The sequence below is a fragment of the Pseudophryne corroboree genome, chromosome 6 (genome assembly GCF_028390025.1).
Source record: "Pseudophryne corroboree isolate aPseCor3 chromosome 6, aPseCor3.hap2, whole genome shotgun sequence".
Lineage (NCBI taxonomy): Eukaryota > Metazoa > Chordata > Amphibia > Anura > Myobatrachidae > Pseudophryne > Pseudophryne corroboree.
In genome coordinates, this window is record NC_086449.1 from 514,265,679 (window position 1) to 514,291,608 (window position 25,930).

Here is a 25,930-nt window from a genome sequence, read left to right on the forward strand (position 1 = left end):
AGATAGTATATGAGTTTGTCTGAGGTTCTTTGGGGTACATACAATCTAGGTCGAGAAACTCTAGTTTAATAATAATAATAATAATAATAATAATATAGAATTGCTTGCACAACAGTCCCCATTATGACATGTCTCTTGGACTCAGTTATAACAATTTTAATGTATAGTTTCAGAAAATATTCTCTTACATCATCAAGAAAATAATACATAGTGAGAATTGCCGCCAATATGTACAATAAGTGCAACAACTATGAAACTCAAACGGCTGAGAGACAATGCATACTCCTCTTTTGTGCTGCCATGCATCTCAATTAGTGATGTGCACCGGACATTTTTCGGGTTTTGTGTTTTGGTTTTGGATTCGGTTCAGCGGCCGTGTTTTGAATTCGGACGCGTTTTGGCAAAACCTCCCTGAAAATTTTTTGTAGGATTCAGGTGTGTTTTGGATCCGGGTGTTTTTTTACAAAAAAAACTCAAAAACAGCTTAAATCATAGAATTTGGGGGTCATTTTGATCCCATAGTATTATTAACCTCAATAACCATAATTTCCACTCATTTCCAGTCTATTCTGAACACCTCAAAACCTCACAATATTATTTTTAGTCCTAAAATTTGCACCGAGGTCGCTGGATGACTAAGCTAAGCGACCCAAGTGGCCGGCACAAACACCTGGCCCATCTAGGAGTGGCACTGCAGTGTCAGGCAGGATGGCACTTCAAAAAATAGTCCCCAAACATCACATGATGCAAAGAAAAAAAGAGGTGCACCAAGGTCGCTGTGTGACTAAGCTAAGCGACCCAAGTGGCCGACACAAACACCTGGCCCATCTAGGAGTGGCACTGCAGTGTCAGACAGGATGGCAGATTTAAAAAATAGTCCCCAAACAGCACATGATGCAAAGAAAAAAAGAGGTGCAATGAGGTAGCTGTGTGACTAAGCTAAGCGACCCAAGTGGCCTACACAAATACCTGGCCCATCTAGGAGTGGCACTGCAGTGTCAGACAGGATGGCACTTCAAAAAATAGTCCCCAAACAGCACATGATGCAAATATAAATTAAAGAAAAAAAGAGGTGCAAGATGGAATTGTCCTTGGGCCCTCCCACCCACCCTTATGTTGTATAAACAGGACATGCACACTTTAACAAACCCATCATTTCAGCGGCAGGGTCTGCCACACGACTGTGACTGAAATGACTGGTTGGTTTGGGCCCCCACCAAAAAAGAAGCAATCAATCTCTCCTTGCACAAACTGGATCTACAGAGGCAAGATGTCCATCTCCTCCTCATCGTCCGATTCCTCACCCCTTTCACTGTGTACATCCCCCTCCTCACAGATTATTAATTCGTCCCCACTGGAATCCACCATATCAGGTCCCTGTGTACTTTCTGGAGGCAATTGCTGGTGAATGTCTCCACGGAGGAATTGTTTATAATTCATTTTGATGAACATCATCTTCTCCACATTTTCTGGAAGTAACCTCGTACGCCGATTGCTGACAAGGTGAGCAGCTGCACTAAACACTCTTTCGGAGTACACACTGGAGGGGGGGCAACTTAGGTAAAATGAAGCCAGTTTGTGCAAGGGCCTCCAAATTGCCTCTTATTTTCCTGCCAGTATATGTATGGACTTGTCTGACATGCCTACTTGGATGCGGTCACTCATATAATCCTCCACCATTCTTTCAATGGTGACAGAATCTTATGCAGTGACAGTAGACGACATGTCAGTAATCGTTGGCAGGTCCTTCAGTCCGGACCAGATGTCAGCACTCGCTCCAAACTGCCCTGCATCACCACCAGCGGGTGGGCTCGGAATTCTTAGCTTTTTCCTCGCAGCCCCAGTTGCGGGAGAATGTGAAGGAGGAGCTGTTGACGGATCACGTTCCGCTTGACTTGACAATTTTCTCACCAGCAGGTCTTTCAACCTCTGCAGACTTGTGTCTGCCGGAAAGAGAGATCCAACGTAGGTTTTAAATCTAGGATCGAGCACGGTGGCCAAAATGTAGTGCTCTGACTTCAACAGATTGACCACCCGTGAATCCTGGTTAAGCGAATTAAGGGCTCCATCCACAAGTCCCACATGCCTAGCAGAATCGCTCTGTTTTAGCTCCTCCTTCAATCTCTCCAGCTTCTTCTGCAAAAGCCAGATGAGGGAAATGACCTGACTCAGGCTGGCAGTGTCTGAACTGACTTCACGTGTGGCAAGTTCAAAGGGTTGCAGAACCTTGCACAACGTTGAAATCATTCTGCACTGCGCTTGAGTCAGGTGCATTCCCCCTCCTTTGCCTATATCGTAGGTAGCTGTATAGGCTTGAATGGCCTTTTGCTGCTCCTCCATCCTCTGAAGCATATAGAGGTCCACCTCGTTACCACCTCTTGCTTCAGATGATGGCGGGGCACGTTCAGAAGTGTTTGCTGGTGCTCCAGTCTTTGGCACGCGGTGGCTGAATGCCTAAAGTGGCCTGCAATTCTTCGGGCCACCGACAGCATCTCTTGCACGCCCCTGTCGTTTTTTAAATAATTCTGCACCACCAAATTCAATGTATGTGCAAAACATGGGACGTGCTGGAATTTGCCCACATGTAATGCACGCACAATATTGGTGGCGTTGTCCGATGTCACAAATCCCCAGGAGAGTCCAATTGGGGTAAGCCATTCTGCGATGATGTTCCTCAGTTTCCGTAAGAGGTTGTCAGCTGTGTGCCTCTTATGGAAAGCGGTGATACAAAGCGTAGCCTGCCTAGGAACGAGTTGGCATTTGCGAGATGCTGCTACTGGTGCAGCCGCTGCTGTTCTTGCTGCGGGAGGCAATACATCTACCCAGTGGGCTGTCACAGTCATATAGTCCTTAGTCTGCCCTGCTCCACTTGTCCACATGTCCGTGGTTAAGTGGACATTGGGTACAACTGCATTTTTTAGGACACTGGTGACTCTTTTTCTGAGGTCTGTGTACATTCTCGGTATCGCCTGCCTAGAGAAATGGAACCTAGATGGTATTTTATACCGGGGACACAGTACCTCAAGCAATTCTCTAGTTTCCTGTGAATTAACGGTGTATACCGGAAACACGATTAACACCACCCAGGCTGCCAAGGCCTGAGTTATCCGCTTTGCAGCAGGATGACTGCTGTAATATTTCATCTTCCTCGCAAAGGACTGTTGGACAGTCAATTGTTTACTGGAAGTAGTACAAGTGGTCTTCCGACTTCCCCTCTGGGATGACGATCAACTCCCAGCAGCAACAACAGCAGCGCCAGCAGCAGTAGGCGTTACACTCACGGATGCATCGGAGGAATCCCAGGCAGGAGAGGACTCGTCAGACTTGCCAGTGACATGGCCTGCAGGACTATTGGCTTTCCTGTCTAAAGAGGAAATTGACACTGAGGGAGTTGGTGGTGTGGTTCACAGGAGCTTGGTTACAAGAGGAAGGGATTCAGTTGGCAGTGGACTGCTTTTGCTGTCACCCAAAGTTTTTGAACTTGTCAATGACTTCTGATGAATGCGCTCCAGGTGACGTATTAGGGAGGTTGTTCCTAGGTGGTTAACGTCCTTACCCCTACTTATTACAGCTTGACAAAGGCAACACACGGCTTGACACCAGTTGTCAGCATTTCTGTTGAAATAATTCCACACCGAAGAGGTGATTTTTTTTTTTTGTAATTTGATCAGGCATGTCATTGGCCATATTCGTTCCACGGACAACAAGTGTCTCCCCGGGTGCCTGACTTAAACAAACGACCTCACCACCAGAATCCTCCTTGTCAATTTCCTCCTCAGCGCCAGCAACACCCATATCCTCATCCTGGTGTACTTCAACAGTGACATCTTCAATTTGACTATCAGGAACTGGACTGCGGGTGCTCCTTCCAGCACTTGCAGGGGGCGTGCAAATGGTGGAAGGCGCCACCTCTTCCCGTCCAGTGTTGGGAAGGTCAGGCATCGCAACCGACACAATTGGACTCTCCTTGGGGATTTGTGATTTAGAAGAATGCACAGTTCTTTGCTCTGCTTTTGCCAGCTTAAGTCTTTACATTTTTCTAGTGGGAGGATGAATGCTTCCATCCTCATGTGAAGCTGACCCACTAGTCATGAGGAACAAAGGAGAGGGCCTCAGCCGTTCCTTGCCACTCTGTGTCGTAAATGGCATATTGGCTTCTCCTCAGACGCTTTTAATTTAGATTTTTGGGTCATTTTACTGAACTTTTGTTTTATGGATTTTACATGCTCTCTACTATGACATTGGGCATCGGCCTTGGCAGACGACGCTGATGGCCTTTCATCGTCTCGGCCATGACTAGTGGCAGCAGTTTCAGCACGAGGTGGAAGTGGATCTTGATCTTTCCCTAATGTGTGGATTTATATGCCAGTAATATATCAATAGCAATGGCCTACTGTACCGTACAGCTATATATTATATACTGGTGGTCAGCAAAATTATGCACTGTCCTCCTACTACTGCGCACAACAACTAAAATGCACCACAGGTATGGATGGATAGTATACTTGACGACACAGAGGTAGGTAGAGCAGTGGCCTACTGTACCGTACTGCTATATATTATATACTGGTGGTCAGCAAAATTATGCACTGTCCTCCTACTATATATACTGCGTAAAACTTAAATGCACCACAGGTATGGATGGATAGTATACTTGACGACACAGAGGTAGGTAGAGCAGTGGACTACTGTACCGTACTGCTATATATTATATACTGGTGGTCAGCAAAATTATGCACTGTCCTCCTACTACTGCGCACAACAACTAAAATGCACCACAGGTATGGATGGATAGTATACTTGACGACACAGAGGTAGGTAGAGCAGTGGCCTACTGTACCGTACTGCTATATATTATATACTGGTGGTCAGCAAAATTATGCACTGTCCTCCTACTACTGCGCACAACAACTTAAATGCACCACAGGTATGGATGGATAGTATACTTGACGACACAGAGGTAGGTAGAGCAGTGGACTACTGTACCGTACTGCTATATATTATATACTGGTGGTCAGCAAAATTATGCACTGTCCTCCTACTATATATACTGCACAAAACTTAAATGCACCACAGGTATGGATGGATAGTATACTTGACGACACAGAGGTAGGTAGAGCAGTGGCCTACTGTACCGTACTGCTATATATTATATACTGGTGGTTAGCAAAATTATGCACTGTCCTCCTACTACTGCGCACAACAACTAAAATGCACCACAGGTATGTATGGATAGTATACTTGACGACACAGAGGTAGGTAGAGCAGTGGACTACTGTACCGCACTGCTATATATTATATACTGGTAGTCAACAAAACTATGCACTGTCCTCCTACTACTGCGCACAACAACTAAAATGCACCACAGGTATGGATGGATAGTATACTTGACGACACAGAGGTAGGTAGAGCAGTGGCCTACTGTACCGTACTGCTATATATTATATACTGGTGGTCAGCAAAATTATGCACTGTCCTCCTACTACTGCGCACAACAACTTAAATGCACCACAGGTATGGATGGATAGTATACTTGACGACACAGAGGTAGGTAGAGCAGTGGACTACTGTACCGTACTGCTATATATTATATACTGGTGGTCAGCAAAATTATGCACTGTCCTCCTACTATATATACTGCACAAAACTTAAATGCACCACAGGTATGGATGGATAGTATACTTGACGACACAGAGGTAGGTAGAGCAGTGGCCTACTGTACTGTACTGCTATATATTATATACTGGTGGTTAGCAAAATTATGCACTGTCCTCCTACTACTGCGCACAACAACTAAAATGCACCACAGGTATGTATGGATAGTATACTTGACGACACAGAGGTAGGTAGAGCAGTGGACTACTGTACCATACTGCTATATATTATATACTGGTGGTCAGCAAAATTATGCACTGTCCTCCTACTACTGCGCACAACAACTAAAATGCACCACAGGTATGTATGGATAGTATACTTGACGACACAGAGGTAGGTAGAGCAGTGGACTACTGTACCGCACTGCTATATATTATATACTGGTAGTCAACAAAACTATGCACTGTCCTCCTACTACTGCGCACAACAACTAAAATGCACCACAGGTATGGATGGATAGTATGCTTGATGACACAGAGGTAGGTAGAGCAGTGGCCTACTGTACCATACTGCTATATATTATATACTGGTGGTCAGCAAAATTATGCACTGTCCTCCTACTATATACTACAATGCAGCACAGATATGGAGCGTTTTTCAGGCAGAGAACGTAGATATTTTCAGCACACTTAGCACAGATATTTGCAAGCACACTGAGCACAGATATTTGCAGCACACTGAGCACAGATATTTGCAGGACACTGAACACAACTGAGAGAACGCTGCACACGTCCTCTCCCTATCATCTCCAATGCACGAGTGAAAATGGCGGCGACGCACGGCTCCTTATATAGAATACGAATCTCGCAAGAATCCGACAGCGGGGTGATGACGTTCGGGCGCGCTGGGTTTAACAGAGCAAGGCGGGAAATTCGAGTCCGCCTCGGAACCGTGTAAAATGGGTGAAGTTCAGGGGGGTTCGGATTCCGAGGAACCGAACCCGCTCATCACTAATCTCAATGTGTACAATTGCTTACATTGCATAGGACTACGGAGCAAGATGTTGGCATTTGTGGAGGTGCGCTGCTGATGGGAACAGTTGGATAATGTGAGGACATTCCTTGTAATGTAGGAAGCAGATCTACCTTACAAGTAATGCAAATCTCAGATACTGTAGATAGAGCATAAAAAAGGAGATAATCATTGGGAATGGGCTGTGCTTTGCCTTGCAGAGAGTGTTACGCACATTTCCTTTCCCCAAAAGGACTGGATTTTTGCACCTGCAGAAGTGAATCTCTTTCTGTACTTTAGTGGTCGCTTAAGAGGATTAAATACAGAGATAGCTGATGGTAATTGAAGGTACTTTGAGAGAACACCATAATAGGGAACTAAAAGGGAATGGTAATAGTGGGCAAAATAATTAGCTGCAGGCTAAATACCTACGGTGACCAATTCAATCAATGGGGTTTACCCTGCGCGTTAAACCACAGAGGTGCACTTTTCAGCGATAAAAGGCCTCCTCTGGAGTTTAACCCACAGGGAAACCCATTGAGTCCACATTTTTACGTGGAATCAAAAGGCTTGTGTATGTTACTGCAGGCATTTCCAACCACGGTCCTCAGGGCACTCTCATACCCCTTTTCCACTGCCGCAATAACCTGAAATATTGCCGGGTCTACACAGGTCACAGCTTGGTGTCTAGGGAATCTGACCCTGGTAGCTACCATGGTTGGACCCAGGTAACGGTTTAGTATAAACAGCTTGACCTGGGTTATCCGACCCAGGGAAAGCTTAAAAGCTGCTGATTGGATGTGTATGTAGAGGTCTGACTCATGGTAGGCTCTGTGAGTGACATACAGGACAGACCCAGGTTCAGTGTTGGGGCTGACCCGGGAATAACCTGGGTCTAAGGTGCAGTGTAAACAGGGTCTGACCCGGGTTGGAACCGTGTCCAGCAACCTGTGTCGGACTTGGGTTTTTAGAGGAAAAAGTGGTAATACAGTCCAGGTTTTAGCAATGCTTGAACACAAATGGCTTAATTCATTTAGTACCTCAGTTATTTTGATTTAACCATCTATGCTGAAGCCTGGATATCAGCGAAACCTGGTAGTGCACCTTGAAGACTGAGGTTGGAAATGACTGGTTTACTGCTTAATTGAATAGCTGTGGCCGTGAAACCTGGAGCTTTTCCCCATGCAACATACGACACAGGTAATTGAATTCCTCCCTTAAAATGGTATCATCCATTATTTAAGGCACCACAAAAGTCTGCAGCACCATACAGTATAACAAATCATGCAAAAAATAAGTCCTACATAAAACATACTGTAACAGAGACATACAAGAGTTATGTTGACGGTGCACATGAAACAGAGAGTAGACAGGGCTCTGCTACTGAGAGATCTCATATGACATTTACCCCTCTGCAGATTTTCCACCTCTCCGAATAGATAGGCATGCTTCTAGATTGCAGGGGCATATCTCGAGAGTTGAGAGAAGGAATGCAAATTTAGTATGTGTGTGTGCGTGTCTTTTTCAAAGTAGGTAGACTGAGCCAAAGTTGCATGTCATTTATTGGTGATTATCTGTAATGGGTGCAGGGTGATATATGCATGTGCAATAGAGAAGTCTCCGGGAACAGATGCCATGTTACTGGAGACCTGCGCATGCACAGTAGACTGTGGCACAAACCCAGAGTCTACTGCTCTGCCAGAGAGGAGGGGCCCCACACAGAGCCTGCACACGTGTCATCGGGATCCGGTCAGGATCCCGGCGGTCGGGATCCCAGGAGTCAGAATACAGATGCCAGAATCCGGACACTATTTGAAATGCTGACACCGGTATTCCAAATAGGGTCTCTAGCACAGTGCTGGAATCCCTACAGCCAGAATCCCGAACGAGCAGCCGCTGCCACGCTGGAGAAGTAAGCCGCAGGGGTTGGGAGGAGATTAGGTTTAGGCTGTGGGGGGAGGGTTAGGGATAGGCTGAACCCCAGGTGGGCATTAACTTTAGGGGAGGGGGGTGGGTTAGGTTTAAGCACCTCCAAGGGAGGGTTAGGGTAAGGCTGCGGGGTGGGGTGGGTTACGTATATGCTGCAGAAAGGGGGGGTTAGATTTAGGCACCACCAAGGATTAGGGTTAGGCTGCGGAAAGGGAGGGTTAGGGTTAGAGAGCCGGGGAGGGGGGGGGGTAAGTATCCCTGTCAGGATTCTAGCCATCGGGATGCTGCAGTCGGTATTCTGATCACCGGCATCCAGAGCGCTGGCAAATCAATCCCAACCCATGTCATCTCCTTTCTTAATCCGCCTCTGATGTCATTTTGTGGCCAGGTGATTTTATGCACTACACATGTATCCAAATAACTATGGGCAATTCACAGTCAAACACATCTCAGCTGCACCAGTAGCAGAACTAGAGAATGGTGGGCCCAGGTGCAACAATATGCATTGGGCCCCCTCCCATATTAAAAACAGGGAAATGGCGTCGCCCAAAATACGGTGTTTTATCTCACTAACAAGGGGTGTCGCCACACAGTAGTACTCCCAATTCACAGTAGAGAGCCTTATACACAGTACGCCACACAGTAGAGAAGCTTATACACAGTACACCACACAGCAGAGAGCCTTATACACGTTGCGCCACACAGTAGAGCGCCTTATACACGTTGCGCCACACAGTAGAGCGCCTTATACACGTTGCGCCACACAGTAGAGAAGCTTATACACGGTACGTCACACAGTAGAGAGCCTTATACAGGGTTCGCCACACAGTAGAGAGCCTTACACAGGGTGCGCCACACAGTAGAGATCCTTATACAGGGTGCGCCACACAGTAGAGAAGCTTATACATGTTACAACACATAGGGGGGTATTCAGTTATTGCCGGATTTTTCATCCAGTCTAAAAAATCGTCAATTATTGGTAATTTTTAGGGCGAATGACATTTCCCCTATTCAATGCATGTGCAGGATTTTTCAACTGGTCAAAAAATCCAGCACTAACGAAAAACACGTGGATCTGTGAATTTCCTGGTGAGCCATGTGTTTTGACGAATTTGCAGGCATTTTCGCCCGGTTTTTGGGTCTGTTTTCTCCCATGCCAATTCGACAAAAAAAGTGAAACGTCGTGGGTGAAAAGGGATTCAAAAATGGGCGAAAAACCTGCAATTAAATACCCATGGTCGAATTATACAGTTTTTTCGGCTAGCCGAAATTGAATACCCCACATAATAGAGAAGCTTATACACGTTATGCCACACCGTAGAGAGGCTTATACATGGTACACCACACAGTAGAGAGGCTTAAACATGGTACGCTACACAGTAGAGAGGCTTATACACGTTGCGCCACACAGTAGAGAGGCTTATACATGGTACGCTACACAGTAGAGAGGCTTATACATGGTACACCACACAGTAGAGAGGCTTATACATGGTACACCACACAGTAGAGAGGCTTATACATGGTACGCTACACAGTAGAGAGGCTTATACACGTTGCGCCACACAGTAGAGAGGCTTATACACGGTGCGCCACACAGTAGAGAGCCTTATACACGGTACGCCACACAGTAGAGAGCCTTATACATGGTACGCCACACAGTAGAGAGCCTTATACACGGTACGCCACACAGTAGAGAGCCTTATACATGGTACGCCACACAGTAGAGAGGCTTATACACGGTACGCCACACAGTAGAGAGCCGTATACACGGTACGCCACACAGTAGAGAGCCTTATACATGGTACGCCACACAGTAGAGAGGCTTATACACGGTACGCCACACAGTAGAGAGCCTTATACATGGTACGCCACACAGTAGAGAGGCTTATACACGGTACGCCACACAGTAGAGAGCCTTATACATGGTACGCCACACAGTAGAGAGGCTTATACACGGTACGCCACACAGTAGAGAGGCTTATACACGGTACACCACACAGTAGAGAGCCTTATACATGGTACGCCACACAGTAGAGAGGCTTATACACGGTACGCCACACAGTAGAGAGCCTTATACATGGTACGCCACACAGTAGAGCGACGCACACGTCAACATTTACAACCAGGAATGTGAGACAGATACAGATGAAGACAGCCTTATCGTTGCAGCGATGTGATGGAACTGGCGTACACATCACAGCAAGCTGCAGTGAAAGCCGTACTGTGGCTAGTCGCTGCCTCCGTTCACTCCATAGATGTCTATGGCTTGCATGCGTACACACACACGCGCTTCATAGACATGGGCACACTAGTCGCGCCATCCATGCCGTGATGCGAACTCATCGCGGGTTGGATGAGTGTGGCTACATCTATAGATATGGATATACACACACACACATAGTAAAACATACGCAAAGCAAGACACATATACACAGACACATCCACAGAAAACACACACACACACACACACACACACACACAACACATAAATACAGCTAAACACACATAGCAAAATACATATACAGTATATACACAGAAACACACACACCCATAGCTAAACACACACACACACACACACACACACACAGCTAAACAGACATAGCAAAATACACATACAGTATATACAGACACACACACACACACACACACACACACACACAGACAGCTAGACATAGCAAAATACTTATACAGTATATATAGAAACACACACGCACACAGCAAAACAGACATAGGAAAATACATATAGAGTATACACTGAAACACACACCCATAGCTAAACACACACATTGCCAGCAAAACACAAACTCTTTACTTTACATATGTTTTCATTTTCCACAAGTTGCACACTTTCCACCTCCTAGGCTAGCTCTGGATCCGGCAAGGCTCCTCACTGTGCAGGGTCTGAGTGCACTGACGTGACGTCTCCTCAGTCCTCACTCTTCTTTATACACACACTGCTGCCGTGACTCCCCTCTCCCTCCCCCTCCCTCCCTCTCCCCCCCTGTCCAGTATGCAGTGACTCTGGGGCAGATGTATTAACCTGGAGAAGGCATAAGGAAGTGATAAACCAGTGATATGTGCAAGGCACCAGCCAATCAGCTCCAATATGTAAATTAACAGTTAGGATCTGATTGGCTGGTGCCTTTATCACCTTGCACATATCACTGGTTTATCACTTCCTTATGCCTTCTCCAGGTTAATACATCTGCCCCTCAGTCCAGGAAGCTGAGAGCTGCAGCCGAGATGAAGGGTGATGTGATCACCCTTCTCACATCACTGGTGCCGGGGACCGCAAACAGGCTTCCTCAGTTAGGAGTCTAGGACCCGCAGCAGTAGCTCAGCGGTAGCAGCGTGTAATGAGTCAGTCTGACTCATTATACTGCTGCCGGCTATGGGCCCCTTCACAGCGCTGGGCCCCAGTGCACTGCACCGCTTGCACTGCCGCAAGTTCCGCCTCTGAGCTGCACCTTTGGCTGAATCGATGTAACTGAACAGCAACCATACGACCGCATGTAAGCTAAGTATTCCAAGAGCATCTAGGCAGAAATGACTGCTATGCAGAGATACTGTATGCATACACAAATAACCTGTAATTTCAGACGGATCTCTTGACGAAATGTGGTAGCATTTGCACCCAAGTTCCATGAAACTTTGAATTGTCTACTTCTTTGTTTATTTCCCAAATATGATAATGTCTCAGTATTAATAATATCACGATTATCATTCCATTCTGCTGTTTTTTCATACACAGTTTTCAGAACCTACTGTCTTATTTAAAAAAAATATATATATTTGGCTTACTTCCAAAATTGTGTATAGTACTACAGCTGACTGCACAAACCAGTTAATCCAAATCATTATCTTCTTGGAAGACAATAAGATTTCAGACAAAAGTTGGATTCTTACCCGTGTTAAATCCCAAAGGCTCACTCTAGACTTGAGTGTTCTCTTAATATTAGTTTGTAGATGCAATCTAAAGAGAAGTGCCTATAACAAGTGATGCACGGCCACTGCCTTCAGTACAGAAAAAATAACTGCATCTAGGAAAAGAATGTGAAACATCTATTTTCTTATAATCAAGTGAACCCAACCTTTATTGATTTTCTTGGATAGAAAATGACAGATGTTGTTCATTAGTCGTATTGTGCACAGAGGAACCCTAGCATAATTGGATGTGCTATAATTTAAATGCTGCATCCTCAGCTGCATATTAATCTCCATAGCCTGGATTCATATTGCTACTACAAATTGGCATCACAAAATACTTACGGTTCAGGTGTGTAGAGTGGATCTGAGCCATGTCTGATGTATTGGGTACAGTGAAACACTCTATAGGCTAGTCCAGCTAAGAAGTCTCTCGGAGAGAGATAGCCAGCCACAGGCCGTACTGTGAATCCAGATCTTTCTGAATAAAAGACAAAACATACTTATTTCAGCATCCATCAAGGGAAATGCTTCTGTAAAGACATTCCACAAATGTATATTACTAAAACAGGGAATAGAACACACTGAAATTATCCTATTAGGATTGAAATATGGTTCCCTTGCAATTCGTGCATCTGCATAAAGAAACATAATACATTTGAATCCAGTGGTGCTGGAAAGGCCTCCAGTCTTTTATGCTGTTTTCATTAGCATCAAGCCCTTTAGTTCCTTTTGCCACCTAAAGTTGTGGTGAATAATAATGTATACATCAAACCCCTTCCCCTGGGCAGGAAAACATAGAAGGCCACATGCATTTTCTCCACACTAATTAAAATAATCTGGGGATGCAGCCGAGAAAAAAAAAAAAAAGGTTACTAAAAAAAAAGCCATAGTACAAAAATACTGTGCTAGATGGTCGGCCATTGCATAATACACATGAAAAAAAATGTGGGGCCTATTTATCACACTGTGTGGATTTTCTAGCAATGCCAAAAAACAATTGGAGCTCGCTGGTAATATTATATAAGGGTCCTGTTGGTGCATGCATGCATGACTAGATACACAGATAGACAGATAGACATGTACTAACCCCCATCCGCCGCGTTTTCGCCTATGAGGGTTTCGTCATCTTTGGATGATGATACCCTATAGAAACCTATGGGCTTCTTATCACTGGCTGTCGCAACCCGCCGCCTCTGCCGCACCCCGCCGCTGTCACCGACCCCCCCCCTCTCCCCCCGGCATACCTCTGTCTAGGCAGCCTGGACCTGGAAGGTAAACTCCTCCTCTCTCTTGAAACACAGCCGGAGGTCCTTCCGGCTGCAGGGAGGATTCCTGGTAGGTGGAGACCCCAGGGGGTTGACAAAGACCACACCACCTCACAGGTATCGTGGGGGGGCCTCCGTCACCGCATTGCGGTGTTTATCGCATATGTTAGTACATATGCAATCAACATCACTGCCATGGTCGGCGAGGGGCGGCGCTGTATCTTAATACATCCCGCCCAAAATCTCTCACTTCCTGATCTCACACCCTATTACATCCCACACAGAGTCTGACTTGCTGAGAACAGCTGAAGTCCAAACAAAGGGCGGTATTCAAATGATATATCACGCCTAATCTCCTTTCTAAAATGATCCCCGTTATTGCGCATATCACGGTCATAGTAACCAGATTTAGCTGGGTAAAGAGTTGGGTGCCTCTCTAGTGAGCTGAAATAATGATACTATGCCCGTCAGTAGAAACAGAATGGGTGTGGAAGGAAAGAATTGAATAACGCCCAAATAGTCCAAATCCAGGAAATAACAAATGGATCCAATTAGCTGGAAAGTAACTTGACACACTGGTGGAAGTTTCAAGACGAGCAGCAAGCATGGATCAGGGTCTTGCACAGTGAGACTGCCATTGAGTAATAGTCACAAAACACAGTGCAGCAAGTACAAACATCAAGTCCCAGGTGCAGCCCACAGTTCCGTAATTAGGCAATTAGTTCAGGTAATCACAAGTAGTGATGTGCTGAAGACACCTCCAAGGCAGGCGACACCACAGGCAGAGCAGAGGAACTGCACATTATTGTAAGAGTACACCCTCCCCAAGGAGTTGATTAAAGATGCTCCCAAACTCATCTTTTCCAATTTTTCCTTCTTTGCTGTTCATCAGAGAATCACTGGATATCACTGGAAGCACTGTAGTTCTTTCATGCTAAAAACGCAAAAGCATGCACTTAGGTCTCAAAAACCCAAAGGCTAAATATAGTATCAAGGGTACTATAATGGAAACTACTGAGGAGGAAAGGGATTTAGGAGTCACTATTTCAACTTTTTCAAGTGACTTGAAGGCAGGAAAGCAGTGCAACAAAGCAATGAGAAAGGCAAGTCAGATCCTTGGTTGTATAGGGAGAGGAATCAGTAGCAGGAAAAAAGAAGTGATAATGCCACTGTATAGGTCATTGGTGCGGCCCCATCTGGAATACTGTGTCCAGTTCTGGAGACCATGGCCCTCATTCCGAGTTGTTCGCTCGCTAGCTGCTTTTAGCAGCATTGCACACGCTAGGCCGCCGCCCTCTGGGAGTGTATCTTAGCATAGCAGAATTGCGAACGAAAGAGTAGCAGAATTGCTACTAAATAATTCTTTGCAGTTTCTGAGTAGCTCCGGACCTACTCACGAATTGCGATCAGCTCAGTCCGTTTAGTTCCTGGTTTGACGTCACAAACACGCCCTGCGTTCGGCCAGCCACTCCCCCGTTTCTCCAGACACTCCCACGTTTTTCCCTGACACGCCTGCGTTTTTTTGCAAACGCCGGGAAAACGCTGAGTTGCCGCCCAGAAATGCCCCTTTCCTGTCAATCATTTACCGAACACCAGTGTGACTGAAAAGCGCCGCAGAAGCCACAGCAAAACAGCTAAGTTTTGTGTTAAATAACTAAGTGCATGCGCCCTGCGTGCCTTGCGCATGCGCAATTTGCAACTAATCGCAGCATAGCGAAAATCGGCAACGAGCGAACAACTCGGAATGACCCCCCATATCTCCAGAAAGATATAAATACATTAGAGAGCGTACAAAGAAGGGCAACTAAAATGGTGCATGGCCTACAGCACACAACTTACCCGGAAAGGCTAAAAGATCTTAACATGTATAGTTTGGAGGAGAGAAGGGAAAGGGGAGACATGATAGAAACTTTCAAATATATCAAGGGTCTTAACAAAGTTCAGGAGGGAAACATTCTTCAAAGGAAGAGAAGTATTAGAACTCGAGGACATACACTGAGACTGAAGGGGGGGAGGTTCAGGGGAAATTTTAGGAAAAATTACTTCACAGAAAGGGTAGTGGATAAGTGGAATAGCCTCCCATCAGAGGTGGTAGAGGCTAAGACTGTAGAGCAATTTAAACATGCTTGGGATAGGCATATGAATATCCTTACAAAGAATTAAGGTTCAAAAAGGGTCTAGATTGCCTAAAGGATTAAAAAAAGGGGCAGACTAGATGGGCCAAGTGGTTCTTATCTGCCGTCAAATTCTATGTTTCTATGTTTCCTGGGAAAAGACACAGGAGAAAACATGGGACCCCATTGAAACAGATTGAAATGTCTAAAAATCAGAATTGGAGTCTAATGGGCCCTCCACACCCGGCGATGTGCCGCTGAGGTGCCCAATGGCCGATACGGCCGATGGGCGACCCGGCGGCAGGGGGTGAGTGATCAGGGGAATTACATTTCTTCTTCACTCCCCCTGTCACCCGGCTCCATAGCAGTGCATGCTAATATGGACAATCTTGTCCATATAGGCCTGCATGCATAAGCGACCTGGCACCAACGATGAACGAGCGTGGGTCCACGCATCGTTCATCGTTGGTGCTTACACACTGAACGATATGAACGAGTTCTCATTCATTAATGAAGGAGAACATTCATATCGTTCAGTTACATCTTTAAGTTACATCTTTAAGTGTGTAGGTCCTAATTCAGCATGGATCATTATTCTGAGAAACTGCAGTTGTCTGCGAGTAGAAAGGCGCCGCCCCGACAGGAAGAAAAAACGCCCTATGCAAGTTTGCGAATGCATTGCAGATCGCTATCCATTCATGAATGCATAAGCGATTTCGAACATCAAAGATTTTTTGAGCAAATGTAAGTAGATCTGAGGCTGCAACTAATCTGTGACTAAGACGGCCTGGAAGTTATCTGGGCTGACGTCAGAGACCCTCCCCGTAAACACCTGGGCATGCCTGCGTTTTTTCTAACACACCAGAAAATGTCAGGTTTCCACCCAGAAATGCCGACTTTCTGTAAGTCAAACAGTGGCTACATTGTGATTACGATCTGTACGCATTTCTGTTGCTATTACCCCTTGCGCATGCACAGTCGTTCCATAATTCAAAAATGTGCAAATTATCTGAATAACGGAAATCACGCAGCCGCGTGGCCCTCCCCAATGGTGGGCATGCCAGCATTGGCCGGACCATGCACCCTAAACGGCAGCCAAATGCCGCCGGCCAGCCCCCTCCCACCCAGCGACCACCACTGCCTGTCAATCAGGCAGAGGCGATTGCAGGGCTGAGACAGCGTCGGCTGTCTGGCATGCGCCGGCGCACTGCGGCACTGGCGCAGTTCAGACCTGATCGGCTGCTGTGCGAAAACGCACAGCACTAATCAGGTCTGAATTAGGCCCATTATGCCCAACAGCAAGAGCAGATGGAACCTCATGCCCAATGGCAAGGGCAGATGGAACTTCATGCCCATGAGGCAAGGGCAGAACTGTGAGGTAATCTAGGTATTGCAGCAAAACTGGAAGGATGGCACCCTCTTAGAAACTAGCTGGCTGGAGTCCCCAAATGGGACGGGCAGGACACTTGGAGACCCGTCTTGGGACAAGACACTTGGAGACCACTCCTCTGGAGCTGAGGCCCTTGAGACCTCTCATGGGGCTACATCACTAGCTTCCCCTCCTGAGGCTGCAACACTAGCAACCCCTCCTGAGGCTTTGGCACAAGCATCTCAGGCTCTGAACCCCTTCCCAAGGTGGCACACACAGAACCCCTTTCAGGGGCAGCAGGCAGAAGTCCATCCTTGGGACTGTTAGACAGAAGTCCCTCCTTGTACTGGTATACAGACGTCCTTCCTTGGGATCGGTAGACAGAAGTCCCTTTTCAGAACTGCAAACTCGGAACCCACTGCTGGGGCTGGAAACTCAGAACCCCCCCTCTGGTTCTGGAAACTGAGGACCCCCAACTAGGACTGGAATCTCAGATCCCACACCTGGGGTGGACACCGGAACTGCTGGGCTGACAGCACACAGGACTTGGGATAGTACCCAGACACTTGAAACTCAGGCTGACTCCCTGATATTGAGAACTTGGATTGGAGCTCCAACATTGGGAACATGGGCTGGCACCCCAACACTGGGAACTTGGGCTGGCATCCCAACATCAACTATTGGCTTCCATGTGGATCATTCTTGGATGAAATGTCCTAGACCTCTCAATACAGGATTTTTGTTCGGACATTACTAACATTTTGCTTCCAAGCCACTATGTCGTGTAAAGCTACTGTATTAATTATTTTGAGTACATGGAGCTCAGGTGAAATGCACGGAACTAAGGAGTTTGAGGGTTAACAGGTGGGAAAGATATTTTCTCAGGCAGCCCGTTAGCCTCTCTGCTTCTGCACTCTTTGGGCCAAATCATACTGTCATGATTCACAAAGGGTTTCCCCTTAGTGAACATGCTAAGCAGGGAACAATACTAATACAGCAGGTACTGCGCATTGTGTGCGCAGTACCACCAGCAGCACCCGCACGATGGTGCTCCTGCCGCTATTGCCACAACACCAAGCACCTGGCCAGTACTCTGCTTGGGCGCCCACCCACAGCCCGCCTACCAGCCAGTCTGTCTGCTCGCCCTCCCGTCTCTGTCAGAAAGTGATAGAGACAGGTTCTGCTGTCCACTGGCTACTGCTCTCTGTAGCAGCACAAAAAAGTTTAATTGCGGAGCACGTGATGTCATAACGCGCCTCTAGAAGAGAGAGGAGCCACACCCCAGAGGAGCAAGCAGACGGACGAAGGCCTGGTATTTAAGTTTGCAGGCAGGCTGAGGTAGAAGAGGGCTTTTCTGCATGGCTGCAGAGTGAGTGAGTGAGTGAGTGTGTGGGTGTGCATGGCTGCAGTGGCGGATTTAGGGGGGGGGGCACCAAGGCACGTGCCCCCCCTGTCATTTTTAGTGCAGACTGACATGCGGACGAGCGTCCGCATGTCAGTCTGCGGTCTCGTTTCCTCCCCTGCTGTTAGGAGGGACACGGAGGGCACAGTGCACGCCTCTCCTGTGTCCCTCCTGGGTCTCCGGCGGCCGCTGGTCTCATAAAGGAAGTGCCGTTCGTGAGCACTTCCTTTATTACAGTGACCCGCGGCCGCCGGAGACACAGGAGGGACACAGGGAGGCGTGCACTGTGCTGTGCCCCCCGTGTCCCTCCTAACAGCAGGGGAGCGGGGGGAGCAGCGGTGGCGGCGGCGGAGGAAGGGGGGGGGACGCGGGACGCACTGGGGGGGAATATCTGGCACTGGGGGCATATTTGGCAGGGAGGGGGGGGGGAGAATATCTGGCACTGGGGACATATATGGCACTGGGGGGAATATCTGGCACTGGGGGCATATATGGCACTGGGGAGGGAATATCTGGCACTGGGGGCATATTTGGCAGGGAGGGGGGGGGAGAATATCTGGCACTGGGGACATATATGGCACTGGGGGGAATATCTGGCACTGGGGGCATATATGGCACTGGGGGGGGGAATATCTGGCACTGGGGGCATATGTGGCACTGGGGGCATATGTGGCACTGGGGGGGGAATATCTGGCACTGGGGCATATGTGGCACTGGGGGCATATATAGCACTGGGGGGGGGCGATATCTGGCACTGGGGGCATATGTGGCACTGTTGGGGAATATCTGGCACTGGGGGTATATGTGTACCTGGCACATGGGGGGGGGGCTATATTTGGCACTGGGGGCATGTGAGTACCTGGCACCGTGGGGGAATATCTGGCACTGGGGACATATGTGGCACTGGGAGCACAGCCCTAGCAACAAGGACTACCTCCTAGCAACGAGCATGACACCCAGTGCATGAAACCCCTGGCAACGAGCATGACACAGAGTGCATGAAACCCCTGGCAACGAGCATGACACCCAGTGCATGAAACCCCTGGTAACGAGCATGACACCCTGAGCATGAAAACCCCTGGCACCGTGCATGGAACCAAGAGCATGAAACCCCTGGCAACGAGCATGACACCCAGTGCATGAAACCCCTGACAACAAGCAGGTATTTGAAAAGTAATTAGAAGCCTTACTGTAGGACTTAATGTGTAATGGGCATTACGGTGTGTGGCATAATGTATCACGGACATTGCGGTGTGTGTCATAATGTGTCACAGGCATTACGATGTATGGTATACTATATCGCTGGCATTGTGATATGTGGTATAATGTCTCAGGGTCATTGCAGTGTGTGGCATAATGTATCACGGACATTGCGGTGTGTGTCATAATGTGTCAGGCATTACGGTGTGTGGTATACTATATCACGGGCATTGTGGTATGTGGTATAATGTCTCAGGGTCATTGCAGTGTGGCATAATATATAACGGGCATTGCGGTGTGTGGCATAGGGTATAACGGGCATTGCGGTATGTGTCACAGGCATTACGGTGTATGGTATACTATATCACGGGCATTGTGGTATAATGTCTCAAGGTCATTGCAGTGTGTGGCATAATGTGTTACAGACATTGTATGTGCTATAATGTATCAGGGGCAGTGCAGTGTGTAGCATAATGTATAACGGGCATTGCGATTCCTGTCATAATGTGTCACAGGCATTACGGTGTGTGGCATAATGTGTCTGGGGCATTACAGTGTGCGCATATTGTGTCATGTGCATTATTGTGTGTGGAATAATGTCTAAGGGCCATTGCAGTATGTGGAATAATGTATACTGGGCATTACTATAAGGAGGAAAAATGACAAATAATGTAAGGGGCATGAATCAGGATTATTTTTCTTTCCTGTGGTGGCCAACGTCTGGGCGTGCAGGTTGCAAAACTGGGGTATAAGGTAGTCTTTTCCTGCAATACCACGCCCATTCAAACGAAGCCACGCCCATTCCAATGAAGCCACGCCCCTTATGGTGCCCCCCCCCCTGTAATTTTTTTCTGGATCCGCCCCTGCATGGCTGCAGAGTGAGTGAGTGAGTGAGTGAGTGAGTGAGTGAGTGGGCGTGCGGGCGTGCATGGCTGCACAGTGAGTGTCTGTGTGTGTTTGTTTGTTCATAGCTGCAGAGTGGTGTGTATGTATGCATGCCTGCAGAGTGTGTTTGTGTTTGTTTGTTTGTTTGTGCATAGATGCAGACTCTGCCTAGTGCAATGTGAAAAGGGACTGGGGCTCTAACAGGCGCAATGTGTAAAAGGGGGCTCTACCTGCCATACTGTGTAAAAGGGGCTCTGTCTGCTCTGTCTAGCATAATGTATATAAGGTGCTCTACCGGGTGTAATATGTTTAAGTGCCACTACTGTGTGGCGTAATTTAAGTAATGGAGACTACTGTGTGGCGTAATATGAATTGGTATTATTTTGCAACCACGCCCCTTCCCCAAGAACCCATGCTCATACATATTTTTCACAAGCCTTCAGCGCGCACTGTCCCTATTTTAAATATGGGTGGGGGCAGCAATTCTATTTTGGAACAGTGCATTAACATGTGTCGTTACGGCTCTGGTTAACAGGCACAGATATTCAGAGGGTATTTCATAGAAGAGAACTTTATATGATATCTAGGTTATTGGTGCAGGAAACAGAATCACAGATAACTGCTTTTTTCTTGCAGATAGCTAATAATAAAATGAATAGAGGAATGCTTGCCAGGAAACTCAGGTACTCAGGTGAAGCCAGATACAAACTCAGATCCTGACTTGCTGAGACAACAAACTCCAATTAGCTGGAATGTAATACCACTTTTAAACCGAAACTCAGGCTTGACCCAGGTTTCTGGACAGAGAGGATTATTCAGGTTTGTTAGCAAACCCAAAAAGTTAGCAATTGGGCAAAACCATATTGTACTGCAGGAGGGGTAGATGTAGCATGTGCAGACAGATTTAAATTTGGATGGGGTGTATTCAAACAGAAATCTAAATTACAGTGTAGAAATTAAGCAGCCAGTATTTACCCTGCACAGAAACAATATAACCACCCCAAATCTAAATCTCTCTGCACATGTTACATCTGCCCCACCTGCAGTGCAACATGGTTTTGCCCAATTGCTTACAGTTTTGGTTTGCTAACAAACCTGAATAAGGCCCAGGGTTTCAATCTGGGTCAGACCATGGTCAGACCCTGTTTACACTGCACATTGTATTCGGGTTATTCCCGGGTCAGCCCCATACACTGAACCTGGGTCTACCCTGCATGTCACTCATACCCCTTTCACACCGCCAATATCGGATCCCACCCGGGAATTGGAAATGGGTCCTTCCTGGGTGGTATCCGGCATTGGACGCTGCGGCTGGCTTCTCCGACCCAGCAATATGCTGGGCGGGTTGCCATAGCAGTGGGGGGCGGAGCCGGCAGCGGGGGCGGAGATGGCACTGGGAGATAAGATCATCTCCGCACTGCCTCTCCCTGTTGTAGTAAACGGGTCCCATCGACCCGGGAGCCCATTTACGCAGCCATTGACCCGGTATTCAACCCGGGTATAACACTGCTGTATTCCCGGGTTGAATTGCCAGGTAAGGCGACACGGGATATCCGACATGGCACTTTCACACCGCATGCTGACCCAGCATATTGCCGGGTCGACAAGGGTCAGCGTGCGGTGTGAAAGGGGTATCACAGACACTGGGTTATTTGTGCGGTGTGAAAGGGGTATCACAGACACTCAATTGAGGCAGACCTCTGCATACACAGCCAAGCAGAAGCTTTTAAGTATAACCTGGGTTGTATAACCTGGGTTGAGCTGTTTACACTGCACCATTACCTGGGTCCAATTCTACTACCTACCAGGGTCAGATTCCCAGGTCACTCGACCGGAGTTATTTTTCAAGGCTGTGACCTGGGTAGACCCGTCAAAAACCCAGCTTATTTCGGTAGTGTACACCCCTTTCACACTGCGAAATGCCGGATCACACCAGGGAAGGACCTGTTTCCAATTCCCGGGTGGGATCCGGCATTGGACCTAACCTGCTCACTTCCCGACACGGCAATATGCTGGGCAGGTTGCTATAGCAGCGGGGGCAGAGTCGGCAACAGGGGCAGAGGCTCATCTCCGCTCCACCTCTCCCCATTGTAGTGAACGGGTCCCGGGTCTAATCAACCCGGGAAACCGTTCACGCTGCCACTGACCCGGTATTCAACCCGGGAATAACGCTGCTTTATTCCCAGGTTGAATTACCAGGTCAGACGACCCAGGATTTCGACCATGTCGCTTTCACACCGCAATATGCCGGGTCGATACTGGCCTATTTGTGCGGTGTGAAAGGGGTATTATACTGCTTGCACATCGCAAACTCAGGTCCAACCCGGCATTTTGAACCCGAGTCCAACCCCAGGTTGGCCCCTTTCACACTGAACCCAGGTCACCCATGTAAACACTATGGATGTCATTTAAAATGGACTTTCCCCCATCAAAGGAGACACATGAACATCTAATCAGTGCCTTTTTTTGATTCTCGGGTTGAATAGCCCAGGTTAGACTCTTTCACAGTGCACATCGATCCAGGTCCGACCCAGTTGAAATGCCGGGTTGCTTGAACTGGGTTATTTCACTTTGGTGCTTTAGCATTGCACCTCGATCTGGGTAGACCTGGCAATAACCTGGGTTATTCTGGCAATGTGAAAGGGGTATTGGGATATTAATGATCTGGCCCTGAACACACAGTGCAGCAGGTACAGATAGCAAGTGACAGAGAGAGCCCACAGCTGCTTAATTGAGCAATTAGCCTGGATAGTCCAAGTAGAGATGTGCTGAAGATACATCCAATGAGGGCGACACCGCAGGCAGAGCAGTGGAACTGCAAAGAATCATGACAGTTGATTATCAGAGAATCTGCGACCACCGCTACATGTTTATACGCAATTGCTGGGTTATGTCAGGCCGCCAGTTCGAATCTCAATACATTTTCAGCGTCTTTGGAATTAACATATTTTAGCACGGTAGCTTAATAAAAAAAACTGTAGCTGTGATGGCATTAGCAACCACATCAGAATCAGGCCCCCTTGCATCTGAAACAAACACTGTTACAATCAAGGGGTTCAAATACATTTTTTCTCATGCAGAGTAAGCATTGTTTTTTCACGTAGCCTATACATGCTGAACAGCTTTATTTTCACACTGCAATTTAGATTTAAGTGTTGGCACATCCCACCCAAATCAAAATCTTTCTTCACATTTTAAATCTATTCCACGTGGTACTTCACATGATAATAGTAATGCAGAGATCGCAGAGTCAGTTACATACAGAACATTTGCAAACATATGACAAGCCACCAGCCACAGCAAGGTGTCTCTTCTCTGGTAGTCCTACACAAAATGATAATAACACCACTTTGGGTCATATATTTATATATTTCTAAATGGAGAGCTAACTGACCTGGAAGCAATATACAGTACTGTATGACTCAAAGTGGTGCTATTATTTATCTCGTAGTGGAGGACCACAACAGTAGAAAAGCCTTGCCGTGGCTGGTGGCTTACCATATGTTTGCAAATGTATATAACTGTGATCTCTGCATTACTATTATCATGTGGAGTTTGACACACCAGTACTACAGTTATTCACAGGCCAGCATCTGGATTGGATCAAAGTGAACTATCATGTACAGTATGATACTGCTTTACAAGAGCTGATGCTGTACAGAGAAGCAAAACTCCAAATTTGTTGATATCCTGGAAAGATTACTTTCTTACATTGTATGTAGCTCAATGATACACAGGTTTTGTCATACTGTACAGTATATTAATGTTCTAAATAGGGTTTCATTACTTTGAGATTTGGTTAAAAAGTATGCTTGAGATCTCACCTTTCAAAAAAATTGCAACATCCTCAAGCTGGGGAACATTATCTTCTCTGTATCCGCAGTATTTTGTTAACAGAGGTAGATTCTTCAAGTATTCTTTGCAGGCGTGAGTTGGGTACAGCTTTGTAAGTTCTCTGAACACCGTGCCCCATGTTTTTATCTCTTCTGCTGTATACTCTACTCTTGGAATTGGTTGTCCACTAAATAAATAAAAAGGGATATATTTTATGGGCAATAAAAGTGTATACCTAGCAAAACACACTTTTATATAGGATGGAAGAATTAGAAGCAAGCGGCACTGACCACTCAGTGCAGGGAATGGGGGGTGGGGGTTACGCTTAGCTCATATAGGCCCAGATTTATGAAGCCTTGGATAGTGATAAATTGCACTGTAATAAAGTACCAGCCAATCAGCTCCTAACTGCCATGTTACAGGCTGTGTTTGAAAAATGACAGGAGCTGATTGGTTGGTACTTTATCACAGTGCAATTTATCACTCTCCAGGGCTTGATATATCTGGGTCATAAACCTACTCTCCTTTAAGCCCGCCCCCAGACATTGGCTAGTTTCACAGGAGTCTGGGGATGGGCTTAGAGAGGGAGAGCAAAGCCTAATGCTAAACCCCGAGAGCCACAAGGAGGCTTAATGCACACAACGCTGTCAATCCAGGGATAACCAGCAGCCACTTATACATTTTAAAAAAGTTAATAAAATAATCACAAATACATAACAAAACAGTGACATATAAACTTACTATTTATAGCCCATAGCAACATCCACAAAATATTTTCTTCTTTGGCGATACACATTATCTTTAAATCCCTTAAAGAAAAAAAAGGAAGGAAGGAAGAAGAACCTTTTAATGTACAGGTAAAAAATGGTTAAAAAAAAATGTCCATATGAAAAACCCTTAATAAACATAATAAGGTTTGGCCGGGAAATATGATTAAGGTACTTTAGTTACTGCAAGATTAAAGGCTAAGGAGGTTACAGTATATAACAGTATATAACACCCAGTGCCATTTCCTGGAGCCAGTCGGGTCGTCCGGGCCGTGTGATCGCACAGGGTGTCGCAGCCACGCCAACTGCATGTAACAATATTCCACCTGGAATACTATTGACAATGTCCCTCCTAAAATGGCTGCCGCCTCCTCTAGTCTTCTGTAAAACTGTCTTTTATGAGGTGGCGGCCATTTTGAGAAGGTAATTTTAAATATTTGAACTGGAAGCAGCCGCGAACAGTGCTTGGGGACTGCAGAGAGTGACAGCAGCGGTGGCCAGGGAGATCCCCTGACAATGAGAAGGACCACTTTACAATGAGTAGGTATTGTGGCATTACAGTAGGGGGTATAATATGGTGACAGAGGCATGTAGGGGCATAATATGGTGTTAGGTGCATTATAGTGGGGGCA

The 25,930-nt window shown here is 46.7% G+C and overlaps 1 protein-coding gene across 1 annotated transcript in view; it reads right to left on the reverse strand.

The window, feature by feature from the left end:
- TPH2 (tryptophan hydroxylase 2) overlaps nt 1-25,930 on the reverse strand; it is a 430,635-nt gene that overhangs the window by 266,054 nt on the left and 138,651 nt on the right. The window contains exons 5-7 of the mRNA XM_063927454.1: nt 25,273-25,340; nt 24,522-24,718; nt 12,805-12,940 (exon numbers count right to left, since the gene is read on the reverse strand). Of these exons, the coding sequence (XP_063783524.1) occupies nt 12,805-12,940; nt 24,522-24,718; nt 25,273-25,340 (401 nt within the window). The remainder of the gene's footprint in view (nt 1-12,804; nt 12,941-24,521; nt 24,719-25,272; nt 25,341-25,930) is intronic.